The 25,909-nt window shown below is 38.1% G+C and overlaps 1 protein-coding gene across 1 annotated transcript; it reads right to left on the reverse strand.

Moving 5' to 3' along the window:
- Window positions 1–58: 58 nt before the first annotated feature.
- On the reverse strand, window positions 59–25,778 carry LOC117293148 (TBC1 domain family member 16-like). The gene is made up of 11 exons (XM_033775385.1): window positions 25,758–25,778; window positions 15,600–17,104; window positions 14,640–14,816; window positions 13,833–13,981; window positions 12,702–12,836; window positions 11,550–11,736; window positions 10,916–11,010; window positions 9,773–9,923; window positions 9,126–9,203; window positions 7,359–7,525; window positions 59–6,250 (listed from the first exon to the last, which is right to left on the reverse strand). Exons 2-11 carry the CDS (start codon window positions 16,977–16,979, stop codon window positions 6,214–6,216), a joined length of 2,556 nt encoding a protein of 851 aa, XP_033631276.1. The 5' UTR covers window positions 16,980–17,104; window positions 25,758–25,778; the 3' UTR covers window positions 59–6,213.
- Window positions 25,779–25,909: the final 131 nt, after the last annotated feature.

A 25,909-nucleotide genomic window follows, 5' to 3' on the forward strand; every position in this document is an offset into this window, starting at 1 on the left:
GCAACCTACAGCTTAATGTCCCATCCAAAGGACAAAGTGATTATGGTAAAGTATCTTGCTCAAGGAAACAAGTGCCATGATCAGGACTCAAACCCAAAATCTGCTGATCAGAAACACCAGAGCTTGAGTCAGGTGCTCTCACTCGCTCAACCACGATACGCCAAAAAAGTACAAAGTGTGTGCAGCCATTAACAGCAGATTTCAACACAAAGCAGAATCTTGAGATGTTTGGTGGACAAAATGCACATACCCAAAATGTTTACCATGATTTTGAAAGTATATGATTTTTCTTTTGACGGAAGCATTTTCTCAAGCACAGTTATTCTTTTATAGTAAAGTTGATGTATGAAATAGAAATGATTTTAAGAATGTCCTTTCCTTGTTTATACAATAGCAAAGGAACGTCCACTGTAGGATCTTGGGTGTTCATGTTTTTTTATGGCCCTTTGTTTAACAAGGTGCAAAACTTGGATTAAAATGGTTTGTGAATAGGATAGACTTTTAAAAACTATAAAGTTACTAATAGCAAAAGAACTGGGCCGAATATAACGGCACTGCAGACCATGGAGTTCTGCGCTTACGACATTCACAAAGTATGTGATTCTATTGGCCATTAAGTACAAAATAAAGCCCGGTTCATACTTCCTGTGAATACTTCCTGCAAAGCAAATTTTCTTGTGTCACAGTTGGAAAAACAGCGCATACCCATTATTGCATCGCCAAAATTCACTTCGCATTCCCAGGAAGTATGAATCAGGCGTAACGCAGTAACCAGTACCATGAAATTGCACCCAGGTGACAGGACACACTCTTTTACAGCATCAAAATATAAAATGCCACACTATCATCAAGGTTATAACAATAATACTAATAATAATCGTTGCGTTCATGCAGCACACATGAAATTGACATTGATAAAAAAAAACGATCCATTAAGCGCCGCCTCCTTATGCATTGACCAATCACAACCACGAACATCTATCCAGAAACCCTACAAAGTTCTCATTTGTTAAAATCCCATAACAAAATGTAAACAGGTTTCTGCCATTTGATTGCAGCGGCATGCCTTTTGCATGGGTGCGTTTTCGCGGTCAAAACCAATAACTGTCTCAGACAATGGCTATAGTGATCAACCAATAGCAAGTACAACCAAAACAGCTAAGATTACAGCCACAAAAATACACCCCATGTAGTGGGTGTATGGTAAGACACAATTGTCGTACCCACATGGGTGTCGTTAACAGACAGGGGTGGGTTTTGGCGGTCATACCCAACAACTGTTTCAGCTGAATTAGCCTTTGGTTAACCACTTGACAATGACCGAAACAGTCATGGTTACGACTGCCAAAACGCACCCCAGGTTGGCAGGGCCTAACAGATCAACCAATAGTTAAGAAAGACATATTTTCTTATAAATATAGCAGCGTTATACTGTACACACATCGATCAGAATTGAAAAGTTATAAAGTATATAGTATGTAAATTCAGAATTTTTCTTTAAAAGGCAGTGCTCAGCACTATATAATTACTACACAGAGATCTTCAGTGAATTACACAGAAAAATTGATCTTGGAACTTCGAGGAAGGTAAATACTCTAAATGGAAGATTGTCTTTTACTTTTTAAGGGGCCAAATTTCATATACCTGGTATCCTGCTTAAAGTGCCATGCACAAAATTTGTAAGCAAAATTGTCTGCTTAAGCAGCTTTGTAACTTGGCCCCAATTTTGCGAGTACACTAATAAAATCAAAATTAATTCAGAACTAAAAATAATACTTGTTCTGAAGTACTATCTTCATGTTTCTTCACAGTACTGTTTGCAAGGCATAATTTGGCAGCGGCTAGGTTTGTGACATTGTCATGGCCTTTCGACCAAACTGGAGGTGCACAGGATGTATTATTGGGGTTCGTGGAGTGTTTTAACAAAAATTTAAAATTGAGTTCAGTTGTTGCAAACTGCTTACCAAATAAAATTAAAAAAAGTTAGTGGCCTAATGTTTTAACCGAAGCAGAGTCTTTCTCAAAAGCTAAAAGCGAAAAACTTAAAATTTATCAAATTTTCTTCAATATGACAATTCATCTGGCCAGCACCAGGTCTGGTACTGAAATTCAGATAACAATTCAGGTGTATTTTAAAAGGAAACATTTCAGGGCATTTATCAACAGTGTAATTTCCTTTAATTAGTAAATTATAAGCACACAGTATAGTTTTTCATTACATTTTCACCTAAAAATGTCACAGTTGAACTGAAAGTCACCATATTTTTGTTTAATTGGTTCATATAAAGTGTTAGACACATGTAGTACTAAATTCTATGATATAAATAGCTAAATATTGATTAAGCTGTACAAGAAAGATATAAATATACTAATTGTTTTTTTTTACAACTTCATTCAAACCCTTCTACTGTCCAACCATCCAATATCATCAACTGTTTTTATAGATGCCACCATAAGCATGCTACCAAGTGGTGAATGCATCTACCACACCAGCACACAGTCAACCCTCCTACTATTGGATCATTCAATATTATCCACTGTTTGAATAACAGATGCCAGCATGCAGTATACTACCACATGCTAAATACATCTCTACAGTACAGTCAACCCTCCTACTGTCTGACCACTAAATATCATCCACTGTTTGACAAACAGATTCCAGCCTGCAATATATGCAAGTTCCATATAACTAAGGTTCTCACCCAAGCTTATAATACAACCTGAAGGGTGTGCGACTTTTTTATTTAAAATATCAAGCTATAAACTTTTCTCTATTCACTCAAAATAGAATGAAATTTACCCAGTCAGTTTCCCTTGTGGAAAACCAAAATGAGCACAAAAATTGACCTAGCAAATGTGGTATACGCTTTCATATACTTTTATATATCAGTCAGATAAAATGTACTATGAATACAAGCAAAACAGCGCCCTCACTGAGGTCAATGAAGACCTATCATTGGCTGAGAGTTGCGCGTTGCATACACGCGCATTTCCATTGATTGACCCCAGCAGTGAGAGCAACCAATGCGAGGGGTCTATATTTATTGAGTGAAGTTGGCAAGGTTGTCCCTTTGGGCCAATCTCCTACCACAGTTACGTCTTTTTCTACACGTACACATTGCCTCTATGTGTCATTAAAAAAGACAATAAGTGAACAAAATGCAAACCAAAGTAACGTAAAACAATTTATAAGTTATTTTTAGAGGGGCTCCAAGGTCAAATTCAGTTTTGTATCCCCTTATTTTCCAATTGTAGATAGAGTCCTTATAAAAATAATGAACAAATTACAAATCTCAACTTGAGCTTAAAAAAACTGCATTACTCTGATATTTAATAAAAACGTTGATTTTGATCTTTGCCAGGTGCAAAAATTCTCCCTGGAACCAATTTTGAGACCCATTTGTTTTTTGCTGTTTGTTGATGTCATGTTCCGATTTCACTCTGGAAAGAGTGTAAAATAAATTGACATTTTACACAATTTTAACAAGAGGTAAGAGCCTTGTTATTTTCAACCCACTTTCATGAGGACTCTATCTTTTTTAAGTTAAGTGCATCACGAAAAAGTATTTGACCTTGGAGCCCTTCTTTGACCTTTGTTAGTGTGCTTTTTTGGCAAACACTTCTTGCAGGATGTTGTGCAAAGTGATACAAAAGAAATCATTGTAGTGTTCAACTCAATATAAATCAATAGTGAGGGTGGTGCCATAGCTCGTCCAAACCAAAGGTTAAAAGAATACAAAATCGCTCTTAAGTGATGGTATCCAAATCTAATGCTTGCAAGTGAACTTTAAAAAAAAAAAAATATTAGAAATTGAAGGTAGACAGTATAAATTGTAGAAAAAGTTTTGTGTTCTTTCCTAAAAAGGATTACAGAAAAAAAAACAAGCAATTTTGTTGGTGACAATTTTTTTTTAAATTCAGCAGTTGCTAATGCACTATAAATCTGCATTTTATAGTAAAGGGTAAAGTATCTAGGACACAAGTGTCAGGACCGGGACTTGAACCCACACTCTGCTCATCAAAAACACCAGAGATTGAGTCTGGTGCTCTTAACCGCTTAGCCATGGCACACCCTTTGCCCTTTTAAACCCAGTTATGGAACCTGCTAAATTTCCTGGATTCAGGCTGGTAGCCCAGTTGACATATCAAACCCCGCTGATGCAGTAAAGTTTGCTTTTTCACCAACCTTTAAACGAACAGATACTGGAGGACATTTTGATCATAACTATTCGAGAGTAACATTGTCAATATTGCTGAGGGGTTACACTTTATGAACACTTCTTCGCCAGACACAGTTCAAAAATAAAAACTAACCAAAACAATACATCAACTTTTTCCACAAATTTTGGCAAAGGAGGAGTATGAGAATAAAGGAAGATTTGGACAACAAATAAATATTGCACACTATTTTCAACAATGATGAGCTGTTATTACTAAAAGCACAAACATCAAAATCTTGCTTCCTGCTTGTGAAATGAACAGCAAGATGTGATAAGTTGTGTGTTAGTTGTACTGCCAGATGAAGTGCTGTGTAAGTTTCAGTACAGGTCCAAGCAACTAACATTACAAAGCTGCCAACATTTGAATCTTGCGATCTGGGAGATTTTGTACAACAGATTTTGTGTAGAGTTACATTCAACAGAATGAGTTTCCATAATCAGGGAGATTATCAAATTTGTTCATCAAAACATGGAATGATTGGTTAATTTTCAGGGAACTTTCTGCAGAATCAAGGAGAGTTGGCAGGTCTGACATTAGATTGAAGCTAAAAACTCTGTGTGAATTGTTGAACAATCAAGAGGAGATGATTAAGTGTGGAGAATTCAAGCCGGCTAGGTCCAATGTTAAAAAAACAAAAAAAATTGAATGTGTGTTAGCTTCCTAAACAATTGTTTTCCTAACACTAAGTAGGGCCGTGTTCAAATAGGCGTCTGCGGCTATGGCTATTAGTAAAGAAATTTTTGAATGCGTGTTAGTTTCATAAACAATTATTTTCCTAACACTACGTGGGGCTGTGTCCGAATAGGCGTCTGCGGCTATGGCTATTAGTAAAGACATCCAACGCTTCAAGGCTTGTTGGCATGTCCATGAAGCTGCAGCCGCCAATCCAGACACAGCCATACATAATCACTGCATGTATCAATACAAACACAGGCCTGGAATACTATCTTTGAGAGGGCATCGCGATTTTCATTTTGAAAATGTTGCAAAAATCTACAGGAAATATTTAAAGGAATGCCAAAGCCAAGAACACATCAACCAAGGACATGGCATCTACACGTATGACATCCATGTAACTTCAGGCCTGTTTGAGTTAAAACATTGTTGGCATATGGCAAATGCAAAATCATGATTGGGTTAGTGTGATAAATCATAAAACCAAAACAGAGTGCAACTGTGGATATTTATACTAAAAAGCAAATTAAAAGTAGTTGAACAGTTTCATTCTTTAAACAGTTTCACAAAATCGACTCTACACCTGAATTTTTTAGGCCTCAAGATCCATTGCTAAAGACAATCATCAACAACTGCTTGTGTTATAGTGGGTCAAATGGAAAGGTTGGACAGGCGCAGTGATATGCTGAATGTCTGCTTAGCTGTGATACATGGATGTACTGTACATGTACCTCAGGTAAAAATGAGTAAAAGTGTAATATGGACCATCATGTCATAGCTGATACCAATTGGTGTTGTTTGTTTTATCTAGATCTTACAGTCTATGAATGGTGTACTGTTACTCATAAAAATGTGACTGAATTTGCATTTCTAGTGTCCTGTCTACCAGTTTTATCACATTGCCTTGGTCTTACTACTCGTATTCCTACATACAAGAAAGAGCGCTGGTAGGCACATCACAGGTGCCAGACTACTTTTTGCTTCCAGCTTGTAGTCGTTGTCCGAATTTGTGGCTATGGCTGTTGCTAAGAGCCTATGCTTCAATGCATGTTGTCCTGGTGACCCAGCCAAAGCTGTAGCCATAACCACCAATTTGGACATGACGTCTACAGTTTAATAAGACAACTTTTCTACTGAAGAGAATACAAGATGGCTGTAAGCATGGTAAGTGTACAATATCACTAGATTGTGCAAAGTCCGATTCAGTTTTACATTTTGGATTAAATTTGACAAGTCTACATTTGGTGGATGAAGTGTACAAAGGTCAGGACTCATGCAAAAAGAACTGAGAGGGTACATGTACGTTGTACATAGTATTCAAGGTATACCCACATGTTTAAACTTTCCAGCTGAGCTGCAATCCAACAAAAGTCAAGAAAAGAGAAAGAAAAGTGATTCAATAATGCACAAATTTTGACGCAATACCATGAATACACTTCAAATGAATCACATTTTCAAGTGGTCACCCTAATTAAACTGCATTCAGTTTTTTAGGCGTACAGGTATCACAAGATAACAAAGATTTAGAAAACATCAGTTGCTCTATGATTTGTTGTGTCTTTAGACAGTGTGCTGTATAGTTTGCATACACAGAATAGATCAACCACAGGACTAATTATAATATCCACAAAATAGATCGACCACAGGACTAATTATAATATCCAATATATTTGAATACTTCAAAGTCACACTTCCAGGGACTTTGATTGAGAAAGACACTCTGGAAAGAGAGGCTGCGTGATTGTACACCACTAGGAACAAGGTTTCTGCAAGGGGTTCCAGGATTCTAAGAATGACCTTTGACCTGCAAAGATCACTCATCTAAATAAGAACATTTACAATACCATCTTATCTACCTTATAAAGCTACCCATATTTGTATATTCAAGAGGTCCTTATAAAATACTGAGTAAACATAAAATGTACACAATAAACTTTTAAAATATTTCATATCTGGTTTTAGAAATAATTATCTTGAATTCATTTAACGAACCAAACGGATCAGAGATGTACTTAAGTAGAATGTTTTCCAAATGCATTTCAGAGTCCAGATTACTCCCAAATAAAATCAGAGCATGCGGTTTGAAGCGTCTACTTGTTACACCACCACTGATTTTCAGAACCACCACAACTCATCAGAGATTTCAGGTTTTTTACACAACAAATGTTCAAAACAAAATATTTGTCCGTACTTTTCTCTGTCTTTTGTGAAAACAGTCTGTCCCACAGTACTACCTGAACTTGTTCAATTACCCAATGTCGAAAAGATTAATGAAATAAAACTTACGCTTCAACAGAACAGTCATTCCCTTCCACACAACACAAGTATTCATTATTAAAAATGAATGAACAAATAAATAAATAAATAAACATTTGCTATACACATTGACATTTTCTGTGAAAATGTTTTCTTTCTTCGTCTTCCGAGAAAACCTCAGAAATAATTTTGAACATTTATTTCACCTGATATGAGGGCAGATGTAGCCCTCTTCGTGAACCCCGAGGCCCACGCATTCAACCTCCGGGGTGTGGCCACTATCCCACATACCCGGGGTGCAAGTCTCACAGAGTTTGTCCAGGGTACACGGGATGCGGGGAAGCAGGCGGAATTGATGGAGGAGACCTCTAGCCTGTCGAGAAAGAATATATCAAAAACTAAATTATTGGAAAATCCCCTAAAATTTTGGGTAAAATAATAGCAGAAAGGTTGCTTCATTCATAGTGAAAATACTAGCAGATTGATGAGTAGAGCATGAGACACGCTGCACTGTGGTTTTAACAACCTGGCCCAATTTCATATCTAGAGCTGCTATAAAAACACAAAATGTACCGAAGCACAAAGCAATTCTGCTCACCAGATTTAGGTTACAAGCCAAAATACATTTAATTGTACCATCTTTGATTGGTATCCATAGCTTAGTTTTTGCTAAGCAGAAGATTGCTAAGAAAATTGCCTGCTAAGGTGGCTCTAGGAAATTGATGCCTTAATTTTTTAAAGAATAAACAGCATTTATGAAGCAAAACTTAAAACCATGAACAAAAATACCCTGCATTACTACGTTATAAAATATCCTGCAGCTAAGACTTTAGAATAAAGACACAAATAGATAATGATCAATTAACATTTTAAAACAGACCAGCTGTGACCATTGAAAATAATGATACAAATAAACATAGTGAACAGGTGGTCCATAAACTAACCACAATGAAGTGATCATGTGCATGAAACCACATCCAAGGGTATCGGGGGAATGACATCATTCACACTTAATACAGGAATGTAAAATGTAACCAAAAAATTCAATTGAATAAATCCCTAAACACACATTATTCCAGGCCTGTATGCTTTGTTTTTGAAAGGGCAAGGGCACCTAGGCATGTTCTCCTTGGTTAACACAGTTAAGGGGCTTTAAAGGGCATTTGACTGGAGCTTTTCAAGGTCACCAATGCAACTGTCTTCATTGCCTCCATGAAGTATTGTTGTTCAAAATACAGGGGTGAGAGTCATTAATAACGGAAAGTCTGACACTCTCGTTACAAGTTCAAAGGTATGATGAAATGATGCCATTTCTACCGCTTGGTAACCCCTGGGGTTATAGATTCCAAGGAGTTTTTGGAAACAGTATCCAAAGCACTAGAGAAGTAGACCAATGAGCAGGATTTCTTTATTTGTGGGAAAAAATATTCTCTGATTTTCTTTACCAGGCCGACATAAAAAGTCTGAACTCAGCCAAAAGTCTGAGCAATCTCATCCCTGATAATAATAAATGTTAATATTCAAAATAATAATGTAAATTATGTTTTGGTAATTAATACCATTTCTAGTATATCTACTTTGCTGTGTAGATTTTGTTCTTTGAGAGCTTGTCTTGCTTTTTATTCTACTGTGGGATAATTTGAATTATATTAATATAAATGCATTTATTGTGCCCGTTCAAACATAAAAATGTTCAAAAGTGCATTACAAAAAAGTACAATATCATAAGAAGTCAGCACAATGGAGTAAAACAATTTAAAAAACAATAGTATTGCACACACATAAAACGATAAGGAATAGGCAGTCAAAGTAACAGATGAAGTAATGGAATAACCTGGCTCCATTGAACCAGGAGAATAATTATGAGTTTTGTTAGGTTTTTTAACGACTAAATAGGTATGTTTCAAGTACAGTTATATATTTTTTAAATGCAAAGCTTTGTGCTTTTGTTGAAACAATAAACTGTTTCTTACTTTCCTGAGAATAAGATCTCCACTCATCTGCATGGCAAGATTACTAAAATGGAGGAGCATGTCATCAGAAGGCAGTTTCTGCAAGGAATAAACAGTTGTTATTGTTATCGTTAATTACTGTCTGCTAGAAAGGTCATCTTTGCGGTCAGCTTGGCCTGATTTTATAGAGTTGCTTCAGCACCAGCAGTTGTGTGCTTACTAGGAAAAACAGTTACCAGCCAAACCAAACATAACATATGTACCATTTTGGGCTGGTTTCCTGCTTATTTTTTGCTAAGCAGAAAACTTTTAAGCAAGAACCAAAATTACTTATTTATTTTAATAGAATATGCTTGCTAAAACTTTGAAGACACAAAAAGAAGAGGGAACTTTCTGCAGAATCGAGGAGAGTTTGCACCTCTGTGAATTTGTACTTAATTCTGTCCACTAAAATTATGCTGTACAATGTCCTCTCCATACACAGCCATGATACACAGCCATGATTGCCAGGTCTATGGAGAGATGGAAATTGTCTGTCTGGTAGTGGGCAAAGTAGCCACAAACCAAAATTACCAGTAGGCCTACTTATTCATTAAAATAGAACATGGCAGCTAAAATTTGAAGATACAAAAAGAATTTGTACTGAATTTTGTCTACTATTTATTTACCTGTTGTACAATGTCCTCTCCATACACAGCTATAATTGCCAGGCATATGAAGAGATGGAAGTAATCTGTCTGGTAGTGGGCCCAGCATGCCTCCCACATCCTCAACGCTTCCAGCTCGCTAAACTCTCTCTTGAAACAAAGTAGGATCCAGCTTTGCAAAAGAGATAATAATAATATTCACAACTAGTTTTTTATATAGCACTTCGTTTTTGAGGGTCTCAAAGCGCTTTTTACTTCATTTCATTTCATTTATTATTTCACAGGGTAAGAAAAAAGCAGGTTACAAAATAGATATTTAAAAAATATAAATACGTTAAAAGTATATTGCACAAGACTGTACAAAGTAAAACCCTGTTGACAGTACCCCATTACCAAATGCATGCTAAATTAAAATCGAGTGGATCTCCTGAAAGTAATGCCAGCAAACCAGACAAAGAAGTAATAAAGTAACTTAACTAAAAATAATACAAATATAAAAAAATATTAGTCATCAAATTTTTGAAATATTCAAATATATTCAAACAATTGAACAGAAATTTAACAAATTAAACAAAAAGGAAAAAGTGAACACAATTTGCTTAAAGGCAGTGGACACTATTGGTAATTACTCAAAATAATTATTAGCATAAAACCTTTCTTAGTGAAGAGTAATGGGGAGAGGTTGATGGTATAAAACATTGTGAGAAACGGCTCCCTTTGAAGTGCCATAGTTTTCGAGAAAGAAGTAATTTTCCACGAATTTGATTTCGAGACCTCAGATTTAGAACTTGAAGTCTCGAAATCAACCATCTAAACGCACACAACTTCGTGTGACAGGGTGTTTATCAGGGTGTTTATCTTTCATTATTATCTCGCAAGTTCGATGACCGATTGAGCTCAAATTTTCACAGGTTTGTTATGTTATGCTTACGTTGAGATACAACAACTGTGAAGGCTAGTCTTTGACAATTACCAAAAGTGTCCAGTGCCTTTAACATCATTTGAAACAACAGTGGATGATATTTAATGGTCAGGCAGTGCAAGGGTTGACTGTGTACATATGTGTAGATGCATGGAATAATGATCTACTATTCAGAGCCACAGTGGATGATACTAAGTGGTTCGACAGAGAGGGTTAACCATGAAGATGAGACTCTTACATACCGGTGGCAGAAGAGAAGATCCATAGCATCAGTGAGTGTGAGAAGATGACTCCAGAACTCAGGTAACATCAGCTTCATTAAAGCCTTCAAATAACCCTGGAATGCCATCCACACAAACACCATTGTTATTAACAATAAAAATAATAATAAGGAACACTTGTACAGCGCCGGTATCCATCAGGCATGATGCTCATGGAACTGAAAAGTTCACAAGTTATTGGCAAGTCACATAACGCAACACATACTTTCTAGGGGACACGTTGCCTTGAATTGGGCACTTTGGGCTGTAATAAGCATCTGAAAGCATTAGTAGTGATCCACACAAAATTATATGTCTTGAAATTGTGTGGTTTTCTTTTTACTTTGTGAACTTACAATGGTCCACCATTTTGTGGAGTCAAAACTAGTCCACAAGGTATAAGAAAAAAAAGTGTAAAAGGTTTTAGCCTTTTAAGAAAGACTTTGCATGGGTCAAAACGTCGGTCAATTAATTACTTTTTGCATCTATACCATAGGAGTTTTTGGTTGGTAAGCAGTTCGCAACATCAAATTATATTTGCTCATCACTTTTCTTCTAAGCTGTCAGCAGGAGGACATTTAGTATAAATTTTAGCAATCATCAAAAGAACACTTACCAGCTGCTTTTCCATATCTTCATCTTTCGGCGAGCTGACAAAGATAATATTGTCCATGAGGCCAACAAAACACCAGAAGGCGTCTGCCTCATCCTGAAGCTCAGCGAGAACGGGAGCGAGAAGGTCCGACATACCCTGTGTGTAACCCATGGCCGGCTTGTAGATGGCAAAGTTCAGTAAAACATCCCTGCAACCATTACAATTTATTAATTCAAATTCTCAAATATTATTATTTATTTTACACCAGGGTTTTAAGATGTGAAAGTCTCCTACACAAAACAGTTGTTACGGTTGAAAGGAGTATTTCATGAAAAAGTGGAGTCACGTTTAAGAAAACTGTATCTTAAAACCTTAAAGACACTGGACCCTACTGGTAATTGTCAATGACCAGTCTTCACAGTTGGTGTATCTCAACATATGCATAAAATAACAAACCTGTGTAAATTTGAGCTCAATCAATCGTCGAGGTTGCGAGATATTAATAAAAGAAAAAAAAACACCCTGTCGCGACATGGTCACTCGAAGTTGTGTGCTTTCAGATGCTTGTTTTTCTGAGGTCTCGAAATCAAAATCGTGGAAAATTACTTCTTTCTCGAAAACTACGTCACTTCAGAGGGAGCTGTTTCTCACAATGTTTTATACTATCAACAGCTCCCCATTACTCGTTACCAAGTAATGTTTTATGCTAATAATTATTTTGAGTAACTACCAATAGTGTCCACTGCCTTTAAAAAATGGAACAGCTGATTATGGCTGTTACAACCAAAATAAAGGACAGTGTGTTAACATGCTGAAAGTTATGCATAGTTTTTTACTATTTTCTCCTGACACACACAATGGAATAATCCAAAATTTTCACAGGTTTGCTATTTCATGTATAGACAAATCCAGGGGCGCACCGGGCGCACAGGTATTTAGCACAGCGCCAGTTTGTGCACAAAAAGACACCGCAGTTGGTAATTTTTCAATAGAGGGTGCTACCAATTTTGTTTCGTCGGATTGGTCTATACAGTTGATCACACAAAACACGATCATACTCTATAACCTTTTTTGTCACCTCTATCCTTTACCAATGCAACTTTTGTTTTAAATTTTTGCGTGAGTTTGGAACAGCCCAGATGGCTCAATAAACAACCATGGATTCTGACGTACCTCATGATGTCAATATTAGGGTTGTTGTCACCCTTGAAGTAGGGATGACTTCTATCTGTCCGTACCACGTCCTTGTCTACGGTACATTGAACATTACGCCAAAATACCTCCTGGTCTTCCTCACTCAATGTCAACCTTTCAAAATAAATCACAGAGTATTAATTTTTGTAATAGATGTTAAATTTGCATCGGGGATAAAGAATATTAATTTTGGTTTTTACCCATACACCGATGTGTGTTAGCACTGTATACTCAGTACTTTCCCGAGTCCTGTGAACAAATATCACAGGCATGTTACTCGGGTGGGATTCGAACCCACGACCCTTGCAATTCATTTTTGTGTTTTACCCATACAACGATGTGTGTTTATAATCAGTACTTTCCTGAGTCCGGTTAACAATTAATATTCTTTATCCCTGATGCAAATTTGACATCTCTTATATCGTTGCGGTATCCGCTGCCAAAACATAGTATTCGAACTGCCTCTAGCTACCGGGCAACCTCGGTAGTCTAGTTGGTAAGACACTGCTGTAGAATTGCAAGCTACATGTAACACACATCGGTGTATGAGTAAAAAAACAAACATAATATTCTTTATCCCCGATGCAAATTTAACATCTCTTAAATAACAGAGTGTTTTTGATTATACTTATCAGAGCTTCAATGTACACGTACCTTCTCTGGGTATAGGTACTTTAAGTGCTCTTTCTGGGTTTTGGTACATTGTAATGTCTGTGCCCTCTGATGGACTGGGTACTTTCTGTACCCTTCAACTGTTCTGCTTGAAGGCTTCAGTATCCATCATGTACTCTCTTTGGGTGCTTCAGAGATCTAGTCGGGGAGTAAACCCCTAAGCAACCGCTTTTTACCCATTTACCCCCATTTGAGTGTAGTCGCCTCCTTTTCTCCTTATAGGTTTATTCCATAATGCACCCTCTTCGGATACTTCGAAGGCATAGTTGGGAATGAGGCACACCTAAAGCACCCCTTTACACCCATTTACCCACACCTGAGCATCATCACCCACCTTTTCTGCTTCAAGGCTTTATATTCCTTCATGTACCCTCTTTTGGGTATTTCAGAGGTGTAGTGGAGTACAAACCTAAAGCAACCCTTTTAGTCATGACATACCTTTTCTGCTTGATGGCCTCGTACTCCTCCCTCTTCTCCCCTCTCTGGGCGTTCCGTTCTTCTAGGGTGGAATCAAAGGCAAAGTAGTGGAGGAGGAATGGCCAGATCTCACGCCGAAGGTACTCATCGATACCGCCAAAAAAAATGGCCTGAAAATCATTGACAAATAGTATGTGCCCAAAGGTCAATTCAGGTATACATGTAATCAAGCTTTTAATACTCACAGAGACATAATATTTCGACCCTTGAAAAAAAGTAGGACTATTTTATTGAGAACAAGGTTATTCAAATGCACATGAATCTGCTTGAAGGGGGACAATGAATAAATAAATAAATAAGCTAGAAAAAATGCAAATGAAGTCTTCACTTTCACAAGGAAGCTTTTCAACTTTAACAACTTACAAATACTGAACCTTGTGTCAGAATGTCAGAGTATTGTTACTTCAATATACACCAATTTCCCATGGTCTGTTGTGCTGCAGAGTGGTTAGCCAGCTACAACCAGGGATGAGATTGAATGAAAATGAAAATCTGGAAAATTTGCTGCCAACTTTCTCTTGGTGTGGAAACAAAAAGTTCCCTGAATGTACACAATTTTACAGTTTAGAGGCTTACAAACTCCCTACATAATTTCAAAATAGGTATCTGAAAGTCTAGTCATAACAAAGACAAAGTCTTGCCTCTTTCAAGAAAAGTGCAGAGAGACCAGTCAAAAATCCTGAAGTCAGGAAAAAGTCTAACAATTTTACCAAGCAAAATCCCAAGTTTGACATCAAATGACCTATTAAGTGAAGATGTAGGCGTTACCTTTCTGAGTTCATAGTTGTCATCCACCTGCCCTCTCTCGTTGAGGTAGGACCACCACATCTCCTCAGATACCTCGTCATACACGCCCTCCTCTGGGTGACAATCGGACAGCTTCATGCGGGACTGCAGGATGGTAAATTTGTGGTACAGGTGGTTGCTGTCTCTGGCTAGTTTACTCTGTGGGTAAGACCATTCATAAAGAAATGTCTTTTACTGGAACCGTCATTATATGTTTCTAAGAAATCAGGCCTGTGAGACCCTCCCCCACACTTGTTTGCCAGTAGAAAAAAAACGATTGATGTTTTGGCGGTTTGTAAAGGGAATGATCTCTCAATTAAAGGCACTGTACACGTTTGGTAATTGCCATAGACCAGTGTTCTCACTTGGTGTATCCAATCATAAGCATAAAATAACAAGCCTGTGAAAGGTTGGGGTCAATTGGTCTTGAAGTTGCGAGAAAATGATGTAGGAAAAAAACACCCTTGTTGGACGAATTTGTGTGCTTTCAGATAGGAATAAAAGACTAGCTAGAAGTCTTTTATTATCTTAGTGAGAAATTACCTCTTTCTCAAAAACAAAAATACTTCAGAGAGAGTCGTTTCCCATAATGTTTTATACTATCAACAACTCTCCAATGCTCTTTACCAATTCAGTTTTTAAGTTAATATTTGTTTTGAGTAATTAATTACCAAACGTGTACCTTCCCTTTAAAGGCAGGCGCTGCAAACAAGGCATACCAACAGAAGGTGATAAAACTCAAACATAACATTCCTGGTAAATCTTAATTTCTTTTTTTTTCACTAGGGCAGTGTCTGACTTAGTGGCTATAGCTACGGCTACGGCTGAAATGCTGTGTCATCATGCATTGAATTAAAGAACCTCCTTAGCAACAGTCAAAGCCGTAGCCGGATACCAACCAAGTTTGACTTCTCAATGATAAGAAGAGATTCTAACACTCACCTTACTCCTCTGTTTAATACAGCACCTCCAATGTTCAAACACCTCAGTCAGGCGTTCCAGGCCGCCATGGTGGAAGTGAAGGATCTTGTACTGACTCTCCTGGCTAGCGATGACAAGCTGACCGCTGGTGCTGTTCTCACTGCTAAAGAAAACCCTCAGAGACCTCATCTGGCTCAGGTCCACTGAGAACACGCCACACAGCTGCTCCTTGGGAGTCAAGTGCGGCGACTTGGATCCTAAGGAGATGTACTCGATCGAGTTGTCAGGAAAGGTGAGGTTATGAGTGACAAGGGGGCTGACTGGAGATATAAGTGACGGGGGCGTGTTTTGGTTATAGAGGGGCATGAAGGGGTCAAAGGGTTCATTCCCTGGGCTGGAGGGGAGGGAGCCAGGATCAGGGTTGGACGTGGTAGGAGTGGTAGAGGAAGAAACACTAGCCCCACACTCCTCAGAGTCTAAGTCTTGCATGTCCCTGATCATCTGATCTCTCATCAGGCTTCGGAGTGGCGATGGCAAGGAGCTTGGGTTGGAAGAGGCGGAGCTGAGGCTTTCATCTTTGGCTTTGTTGTTGGAGTTGTTCTCCATGTTTGACGGGCCTACCTTGAGATCCCGGGGCCTCTCCAGCTCCTTGTGACTGGTTTTGTCTCCTAGAAGGAGGGCCAGCTGGGCATCTGTTGAGATGCTGTCACTCTCTGATGAGCCACTGACATTGCTTGCTCTTCGGGTGCCATCTGGTTTTTGAGAGACAGAACTCTGAGGGTCTGTTATATTTGTCTCATCAACATCGTTGTCACCATCTTGTTTATCAAAAGTCTTCAAGGGAGAGCAATCTTCCTTGTTGTCAGAACTGTCTCCAGACACAAAGCCGTTTTGGTCCAAAGTGCTTTGGTCAGCTTCAAAGGACCTCCCTACATCAGATTCAAGTCTAGAATACTGATTAGCTTGTGAAGATGTATTTTGCCCCTCCTCCCAACTGTCATCATTATGATTGTTTGAACCAGCATCAACAGGAAGTTGTTTCGCAGAGGCATCTACATCATTAGGCTCCTGATCTAGATGCTCTTGAATATTTATCTTGCCTCCTGTATCTTTAACCGGGGAGGTCTCAGAGGAGCTCCTTTGGGAGCGCCTCCTTGGTTTATCCAGAGAGGAGTTAGGAATCCAGGTGAGTATCAAGGAGGAAACCTTGTGTCCGTTACCTTGGGACCTAAGGGTGAGGTAACCTGGGTAGTGTTCGGCCGTTTTAGCTAGATTGGACGGAGGGTGAACACAGACGTTGTTCTTGCAGTAGATAATCTCACCGTCCAGGGGAGGTGCTCTGACATACTCGGGGTCCGAGATGCCGAGGAAGTCGCTGAACTTTTTGAGCAAGAAAGACATGGCGATTGGACGAGACTGGAGGTTTAGATGAGAGCAGACAAAGATGAACCCTGGTCGGGTTGCTGGGATTTACTCCAGTGATGTCAACCTCATGTTGAGATTAGAGTTCTGCGAATTCATCTCTCCTACAAAAATAATAAAATAAAGACATCAGGAACTTAAATAGAACATTGATGGATGAGTGTTAGTCTAACAAATATTGTGCTTTTTAGGTTTTTTTATAAAAACCATACCGTCATAACCATACTGAACATCTTTGAAGAAGATGTGTTTACCAGTGCATTCTTCTTCATGCTTTGTGCTAATAAAAGCTTTTTGTAGAGTAACCCACCATAATTTTGCATTTTACCTGCCCCCAAGAAGATTTAGCGACCCAGGTTTTAAAAATGTGTCTTGTCATTTCAATGGATGTTTTTTAATGGTTGCGATCACAACCACTTTAATGGTCAAATGAAGCTCAAAACCTGAAAGATACATGGACACATTTAACAAAATTGATTATTCACAATTGAAAGGAAGAAAAATGTTCATATGTGTTGAGCATTTTACACACTAGAAGAGGTAGCGCAGTTTTCAGTATCCCACAGGGCAAGTTTACAAGTGGTACTTGCGATATCGTTCATGTTGCTCTTTTTACTAGCAATTATACACTGGCTAGTCTTATTATAACAATAAAACCACATTTATTGTGCGCATTTCACCATAAAATGTTCAAAAGCGCATTACAAAAATCAGTATAAAAATCAGCACTATCGAGAAAAACAGCAAAGAGTAAAAAATAAAAAATAAATGTTACACATAAAACAACCAATTAGCCAAAAGCTTAGTTCAAATGGAGGGTATATAGTTTAATAATTACTCTAAAAATTAACGAGCATAAAAATTTACTTGATAACGAGCACTGACTATTGACTGTAAAACATTGTTGAAAATGACATCCTTTCAAGTAATGAGAAAGAGGTTTTTTTTTTCACAAACATGCCTTTCTCAGGCATCTGAAAGAAAGCAATTCTAACAAGTGTGTACCTTTTTAATGTTTTCTTGCAACTTTGGTTGTTATTTTATGCATCAATGTTGGGATGCACCAAGTGAGGATACTGGTCTTTGACAGTTACCAAAAGGTAAAGCCTTTAAAGGTTGCCAAAAATCTGGAACAAATACGCCAAAGCATGTAATCCCTAATAGGAATACAGTCTGAGAAGCGATACCACGGTAACGCTCCTTATATTCAACATTTTGGGGATAAAAAGTGATATTTTTTTCCATAACCACAGCACTGTGAAGTGAAATGTATCTCAAAACGCACTCTACCATCCAAAGCTGTTGCACATGTACTCCTTACCACGTAAGTCTTTACTGCCATTAATTTTTCAGAGTAATTACCAAACCTACATGTATAGACCATATGACCTCTGACATCACTCGACAACCATAACATGATTCGCACGCATGCCGCTGGGCAAAACCTTTGTGTTTTGGCAGCCAGCTAGAAAGTGTATGTAATCTTACCATGACTACGTGTATTTTTGCCCGGTGAAACATGACGTATACAGTGTTTTTTCAACAGAGGGCGTTTTGAATGTAAACATAGGTCACATCGTCTATCACCCCACAGGCCCTTTGATGCAGACATAGAACGCGTCATCCTATACATGTCATTGCAAATCTGTTGCATATTTTATCAACCAGAACTTAAAGGTCAAGACTAAATCAATGAAGCATTCAACTAGTGCTGCAAATGGATTTAAATTACTATCACTTTCGATAAATTGTAATCTGTATTGATTGAAAAAAAACAAGACAACAGCTGTTCGAGCTACACCAATCCTCCTTGACGGCAGGCACTTGGTACTGTAATATAGACGACAGTGCAAAGAGGTAGTGTAGCAGATGAACCAACACTGAACAAAAATATATTGCAATCACGTAGACCATGTATACCTGCTGGACTGTATGCTACGTTTTTGCAGCAATTGAAACATTTATTTGACCGCAGGGTTTCTTTTGCTTGAATGATAAATTATTGAGGTTTCGTCTTGAATGGTTTCTATGAGGTCGATCATGCCTACAACAAAAGGGACAGCAAATTTGTTCTTCAGTTTTTGAAAGAGTGCACAAATTTAGTGTCTACTCTAGTCAGATTTTCAAGATGCTATCATGTTATGCTACATGTATCTCATGGAACTGTTATCCATGAGACGTTTTAATAAATTGGATGTCATCATAAACAATGTAATCACTGTTCAACTGATCTGACAATATTTTTAGAACAAGTCCAATGTGCATTAATTGTTAACAAGAGACAAGTACATGTAATTAAAATCACACTGGTGCAAAAAAAAGAAGCGAATTCCAATCGAGTGGAAGCTATCATTGTAAGTAATAATAGCCATGAACCCTTATAATTTGCATTTGTTAACAGAGATCCAGACCTCCTCCAAAGAAATAGCAACCATGTCAAAACCACCATGGTAGTGTGAAACAATTACATGTACATGTACTTTGTCATAACCAAAGACTCTTGCTATGGTGAGAACATTTTTCTCATACGCAGAAGGTGTGCCTAATAGAAGAAAAAGTGTTCAGTGAAATCATTGAAATTCCCATGCCACCCCCAAATTATAATTTTTTTTTTTAAATCAAGGACGTTGGTACATGTAATATGTGTGTTTAGAAAGTGATGTGAAAGCTTGTTAAAATGTCAATGAAGTGACGACTCGCACCCACAGGGAACTTGACAAAGATGACAGTTGTATTCGGATCAACGTAACAAAACTATGTATAAATAAGGACAATCAGCATTTTTATGTACAGCAGACACAGGGACCATGACAAAGATGGCTTCAGAATTGCATTTGGCCTTCATTCTGTTGAGCAACCTCCACCTAATGAACACAAGAATCAAACACATCAAATATGGATGAACGACCGACATGTAAATGTCACCTGCTCCTTGCACCTTACTACAGAACCGGGCACTATGACAGAATAATTTATTCATTTCTCTTACAGTGGACAATGACCTGTGCGGGCCAAAGCTTGGTCAATGACTAGGAAAGCATCTGCAGGCCTTGAACTTCGCTATTGAAGGTGCACAGCTTTTTCCTCTATAGACGATGTGACCTCTGATGTCACATGAAAACCATAACATGATTCGCGCGCATTCCGCCGGGCAAAACCTTTGCCAGCCAGCTAGAAAGTGTATGCAATCTTACCATGACTAGGTTTCTTTTTGGCCGGCGAAACATGACATATACAGTGTTTTTTCATTGAATGTAAACATAGGTCACATCGTTTATGAGGAAATATATATTTATACAGGAACCTTGCAAAGGGCACCACAGCAAAAGCACAGGGCACCACAACTGAGAGCTGCAATGACGGTGATATATTTGTGGACCAGATCTGTGCACCAAAAGAGATTAGCGCGTGAAGTTGTCTGTAAAAGTTGTATCGTGTGACAAGCCTATTAGATATTTGTATGATGAACATCTCATTGTCAAGCATACAGGTATAATGTGGACCCCACTAGAAGATGTCCACACAATACAGCCATGCCACAGCTGAGCCTACAAAGGACCTTATAATGTTTCCAGAATAAAATGATAATTTTGGGTTTGCAGTTCTTTTTAAAAAACACTGCCCAAAAACACAAGCAGCATCAAATGTCCACACTCGCACATTTTTGCATCTTTTTCCCAGCTGTTCCCTTTTGTTAAAAGTCCCCAGTGAGAGCAGTGATGGGAAACCCTAAGTTTAAACACAGGAGAAACCAACCTCATCAGGGGTGGCACTCACAACTTCCCAACGGTGCACAAAAACCTTATTAAAATGCCGACTGCATTACCCGCCACAACATGGGCTCCTAAAGGCTTTGCGATAACCCACAGGGTATAATTAAGACAAGAACTCATATGGGTTTCTTGAACCACAGAGGTGCCTTACAGACATGCTTCCTCTCACTTTATACTCTAAAACAAAAGCCTCACTTTACATTCTAAAAACGCTATCCCATTAGCAACGACCATGACATAAATTCAAAGAAAAACACAAAATAAAAGGATGTACAGTGCTGCTACATTGTAACTGTTCAGTATACTCAAACTCACAAAATTTGCAACAATTGCAAAAATACCATTTCGAATGACTCTCAGTTCAAATTTCAGCTTTTTAAGTCAAAAATATTTATACCACCAAACACCTGAATATGGACCCACCATTTTCATAATATAGCATTTGATAAACACAAACGAATGCCCTTACAAAAACTCATAGCATAGATAGAATACCAATTCATGGAGACTCTCATTGAATAAAGCTCTTCTATCGTATCGTAGGGTGACTGCCTACTGTTCATTCATAAATGTGATGATACATTGGACATTAATATTTACATAAATGCATAATGCACAGCAGGCCTTTCTAAAATGATGTATCATCGCCCGTAAAATGGCGGACCTTACACTGTGTAATATCACGTGTGAACAACCTATAATGTGTGTAGTGACAAATTCTATGTCAGCCCTTTACATTCAGGGATAATTATCTCCGACTGTGTATTTAATTTAAGATCCTTCTGCCCGGTGCCGGCGAGAGTGACACAGTCACTTATTCTAAATCAGACAACGAAACAAACTATACACTAAATAGACTTCAATGACGAGGATTTACACTATGAGATTAACAGCTACCGCACCCTCATTTTCTTGGACATTATCAAGGAGCTAGCCGGCTGTGTAAACAGCAGAGTTGCAAATTAAAAAGGGTTGTCATATAATAGATGTAAGATATAGGACCATTACTTACATACATGTAACAAAGTCTCAATTTGTTTTATGTAATCTTGTGCCACATTTCATAGAGCTGCTTAACAGCCAAATTTGTGCTAGTCTCCATTTTATAGCTTTGCCAACCTTTAGCACACAAAAAGGTATCTTACCTTCCGGTGCTTACTGTACAAAAACTAAGATGTAACAAATCATGGAGAAGGCACAAACTGGCCACCTAATTTTCTTGCTCACCTGTGAAATTCAGTTAAGCTTTAAAAGCAATTTTTTTTCTGCTACAGTACACAGGTAACACAAAAATTTGCTCACCGTTAAAGCCATTGGACCCTTTCGGTTCAGAAAAAAAAATAAAAGTTCACAGATTTACAAATAACTTACAGGGTTTACAGAAGGCAATGGTGAAAGACTTCTCTTGAAATATTATTCCATGAAATGCTTTACTCTTTGAGAAAACAGCAAAACAATATAAATTCTCGTTAACGAGAATTACAGATTTATTTTAAACACATGCCATGACATGGCGAAACGCGCTGAAACAAGGGTGGGTTTTTCCGTTGTTTTCTCCCGACTCCGATGACCGATTGAGCCTAAATTTTCACAGGTTTGTTATTTGATATAGAAGTTGTGGTACACAAAGTGTGGGCCTTGGACAACACTGTTTACCGAAAGGGTCCAATGGCTTTAAGCAGGACTATGGGAGTATAAAATCGGCCCCTAATACTATTCCAGATACTGTATGTAACATCGTTCCTGATAAAATTACGTTAATCATGATTGGATGAGTTTGGCCTTCATGACCCATTTCCTACTGTCATATCAAATCAGCAAATAATTCCTCAAGTACTGCCGGTCTGATTACTGTTGCTATTACAGGCCAAGAACACCATGTCACATGAGTGCACATCTTAATATTAGTTGCTTGGATATTTTATACATTAAAAAAGGCCTTCACAGCTGAAACAGCTTAAAAAATCAAGCAATAAACCACAAGGGAAACTAATTGGGTAATTAGTAAAATAGTGTTGTGAAGAAAGAAACATTGAGATTGAGTAGAGCTGGATTTGAACCTGCCAGTTCCAAGTTGACAGTACTCCACACTACAAATTCTGGCCAGGTGCAAAGAGTTCTGGTCCAAGTACATAATGACCATTTTTTACTACAAACCCTCGGTCTTGTATGTAGACGGATTTTTCTCCCAAATTTGAGCCTGATTAGTCCTTGCATTCCTTCATGGTTAACCATGTGGAGGTAAAAATACCAGTAAATATAACAAAGGCCATGGCATCAATTGACTAAACTGTTTATAACACATTCCTGATTTAATTGACTCAAGGCCAATTCAGGGTTTGTATGTAATTTTTTCACTGACTAAACAAATTTTGCTCAATAGCAAAAAAAAAAAACCCAAAACAAACAAAAAATTCACAATTAAAAACATCACAAGAAAACCACAATGCTTCAGATTGCACAGCTAAGGGCTTTTAAAACCAACATAAACACCAGAGAGAACTTTCTTGTAATGGATTGAGCACCATCCGTGCATACGTACATAACACAAAAAAGCAGCATGGCTTTTCTGTCCGTGTTAATTATCAATAATTATTGATTTATATTAGCCTATAAATAATGCCATTCAATGTACAAAAACGTAACAACCAAATACAAGGAATGGGTAATTACAACAAGAACACAAAATAAAGCATGGTAATTCCACAATAAATTCACCTCCAAAATATGAATTTATGTTGAGGAAAACAATAGAAAAATATTCCAGGGAAACCCTTGCAGTCACATAGGGACTGAAACCCAATCCCATAGTGTGCCCCCCCCCCACCCCCAACATGATTCGAACCAGGATCGTAGAGGTGGGAGGTCAGGAAAGATACCACTGCCCCAACCTCACCACCAAAGAAATAGCATCGTAGCTGCAAGGGGAATACTACAAGCAGTAGGCCCTAAACATTTTATCCATTGAAGTACATGTAGTTGTGATAATTTCAGAATTTTGGAATTAGGACACCAGACTAAGGGTTAGGAAATTGACCACATACCACTTTCATGTACCTGTTCATATTTTAAGTGTTGAATTTCCAGAAGGACAGTCACAATAGGAGACTTTTGAGCCACTGGCGGCAGCAGACAACAATCTTTTTTTGCGGCTCTAAGTGTGTGCAAGCATTCTCAGTATTGCGTGCGTAGGTCTGAGCACGCGCAATACTGTGAAAAAGAACTGTCTAAAGTCTTCATTAAAAACGGAAAAAAATAAAAAATATTCTCAACATTTTAAAAACTAACAACAAAGCCAAAATATTAACAAATTAATGTCGCAGATGGCAGCCTAGTTCTCTTTCCCTTTCTCTTTTATTTAATGCTAATTTCCTAGATTGATAAACTATAGAAACAGCCTTCCTTACCTTAAAACAAATCCAACATCATATTTTATGGTTACTCAATATCCAATCTTTGCCTAATTTCATGGATCTGCACATATCGGCACGCAGTTTGCGCATGTATGCAAGAATTCATGCGTATCGGCCCGATTAAGCCGTAGCTTTTGCATGGGGTGGACCATTTATCAAATGCAGGAGATGTTGCCCGTGACGAGGCTGGAGTATAAATGCCACCTCGGCTATGAGTATTATAAAAATAGGAGCCTAATCATCATCATTTTGTTCTTTACGGACCCACCTAACTAAGTAAAGGTTATGGACATGAAGACAAAATCAATTTAATTTCAGCTTCTTTTATCAGGTAAAAATATGAACAAACATAAATTTAAATGTTACTCGCACTGTTTTTTGTAGAGAAACTTTTTTACCCAGGATTTCGGTGCAGTGCAACATGTGGCCCCAATGTATTGGCACTATAAAAGCAAAATTATGAATAAAAATGTTCTGCTAATGCTATATAAACTAAGCAAAAAATAAGCAGAGGCACACCACCACACAGCACCAGTAATTGCCAGTAATGAGTAAGGTGCACGTGACGTGTTGAGATAATCTCTGGTTGGTATAATTTTATTGTGTTTACCCACATACTTCATGAGCTTGCGAAGCTCTTTACAATTGTATGACATTGGATTAACCATGGCATGTTGTTTTGTATGGCTGGCATATTTTTATCACTGATAAACTGAGTTAGTTGAGATGCTCAGTAGCATGGAGGAAGGAAGAGAAGGAGCTCGAACGACCAGCAAAACCGCAGAGTAACAAAAGAATACTCTGACAATGCCCCTGTCTGGCCAGTGGAACAAGATATGAGACCTCCAGCTGGACGGCCGATTAACGAGTAGGATTAAATCTCTTTGTACAGAACGTGTGGTACCGCCAGTCTGCGCTCTTGCATGCGTGTAAAGTTGAATCATTGGAGACAAGAATTGTGAATATACACGTTTTCATTTACCGTTTGTGGTGTTTCACGGAAACATCATGGCATATTTTTACATTTTTTGTGACTTTCCGGTCACCAGCGGTGGTTCAAAATTTGGGTATTAGCACACGAGGGTGGTTGGTATTCAATTGTGTTTTTCGATTTGGTGAGCACAAGTGTACACAATTTTTATCAGGTCTCAAAAAAGTTGTTTTTCTGTATTATATCCATACGACATACGACACCATAGTTGAGTTGAGTGAAGAACAAAGTGCGCACGCGCAAACTCACATACGCCAGGTCGCCCATTGTCTGTGTAAGGTATGTGGGTGATTACGAGGTGTCGTTACGGTTGCGGTACCACGGGTTCGACTTTTGAAGTCCCTTCGTTCGAGCTCCTTCTCTTCCTTCCTCCATGTCAGTAGTCAGTTTTTGTGAGCGAGTTTTTTTTATTAGCAAAATATTTTGCCTTAGTAATAACATTTAAAAAACACCAAATTCTTCTGGAACAATTTCATTGGGTTGAGCAAAAGCAAGCAAATATACCGTATATGTTCAAATTAAATGGTATTGACAAATTAATCATTAAAAAGCATTACAAATCGGAAGCAATTTCACCCACCTGTTGGGATTCTGCACAGCAGGCTCTCTTTTATTATTATGACAGATGAGCACGTTGAGGGCGCGATCACTTGGGATATGAACAAAACGGCTGTTTTATGTACTTATTATTTGTAGTTGAAAAAGAAAACAGTCGTTGAGCTGTGCACGCAG

The sequence above is a fragment of the Asterias rubens genome, chromosome 7 (assembly GCF_902459465.1).
Source record: "Asterias rubens chromosome 7, eAstRub1.3, whole genome shotgun sequence".
Lineage (NCBI taxonomy): Eukaryota > Metazoa > Echinodermata > Asteroidea > Forcipulatida > Asteriidae > Asterias > Asterias rubens.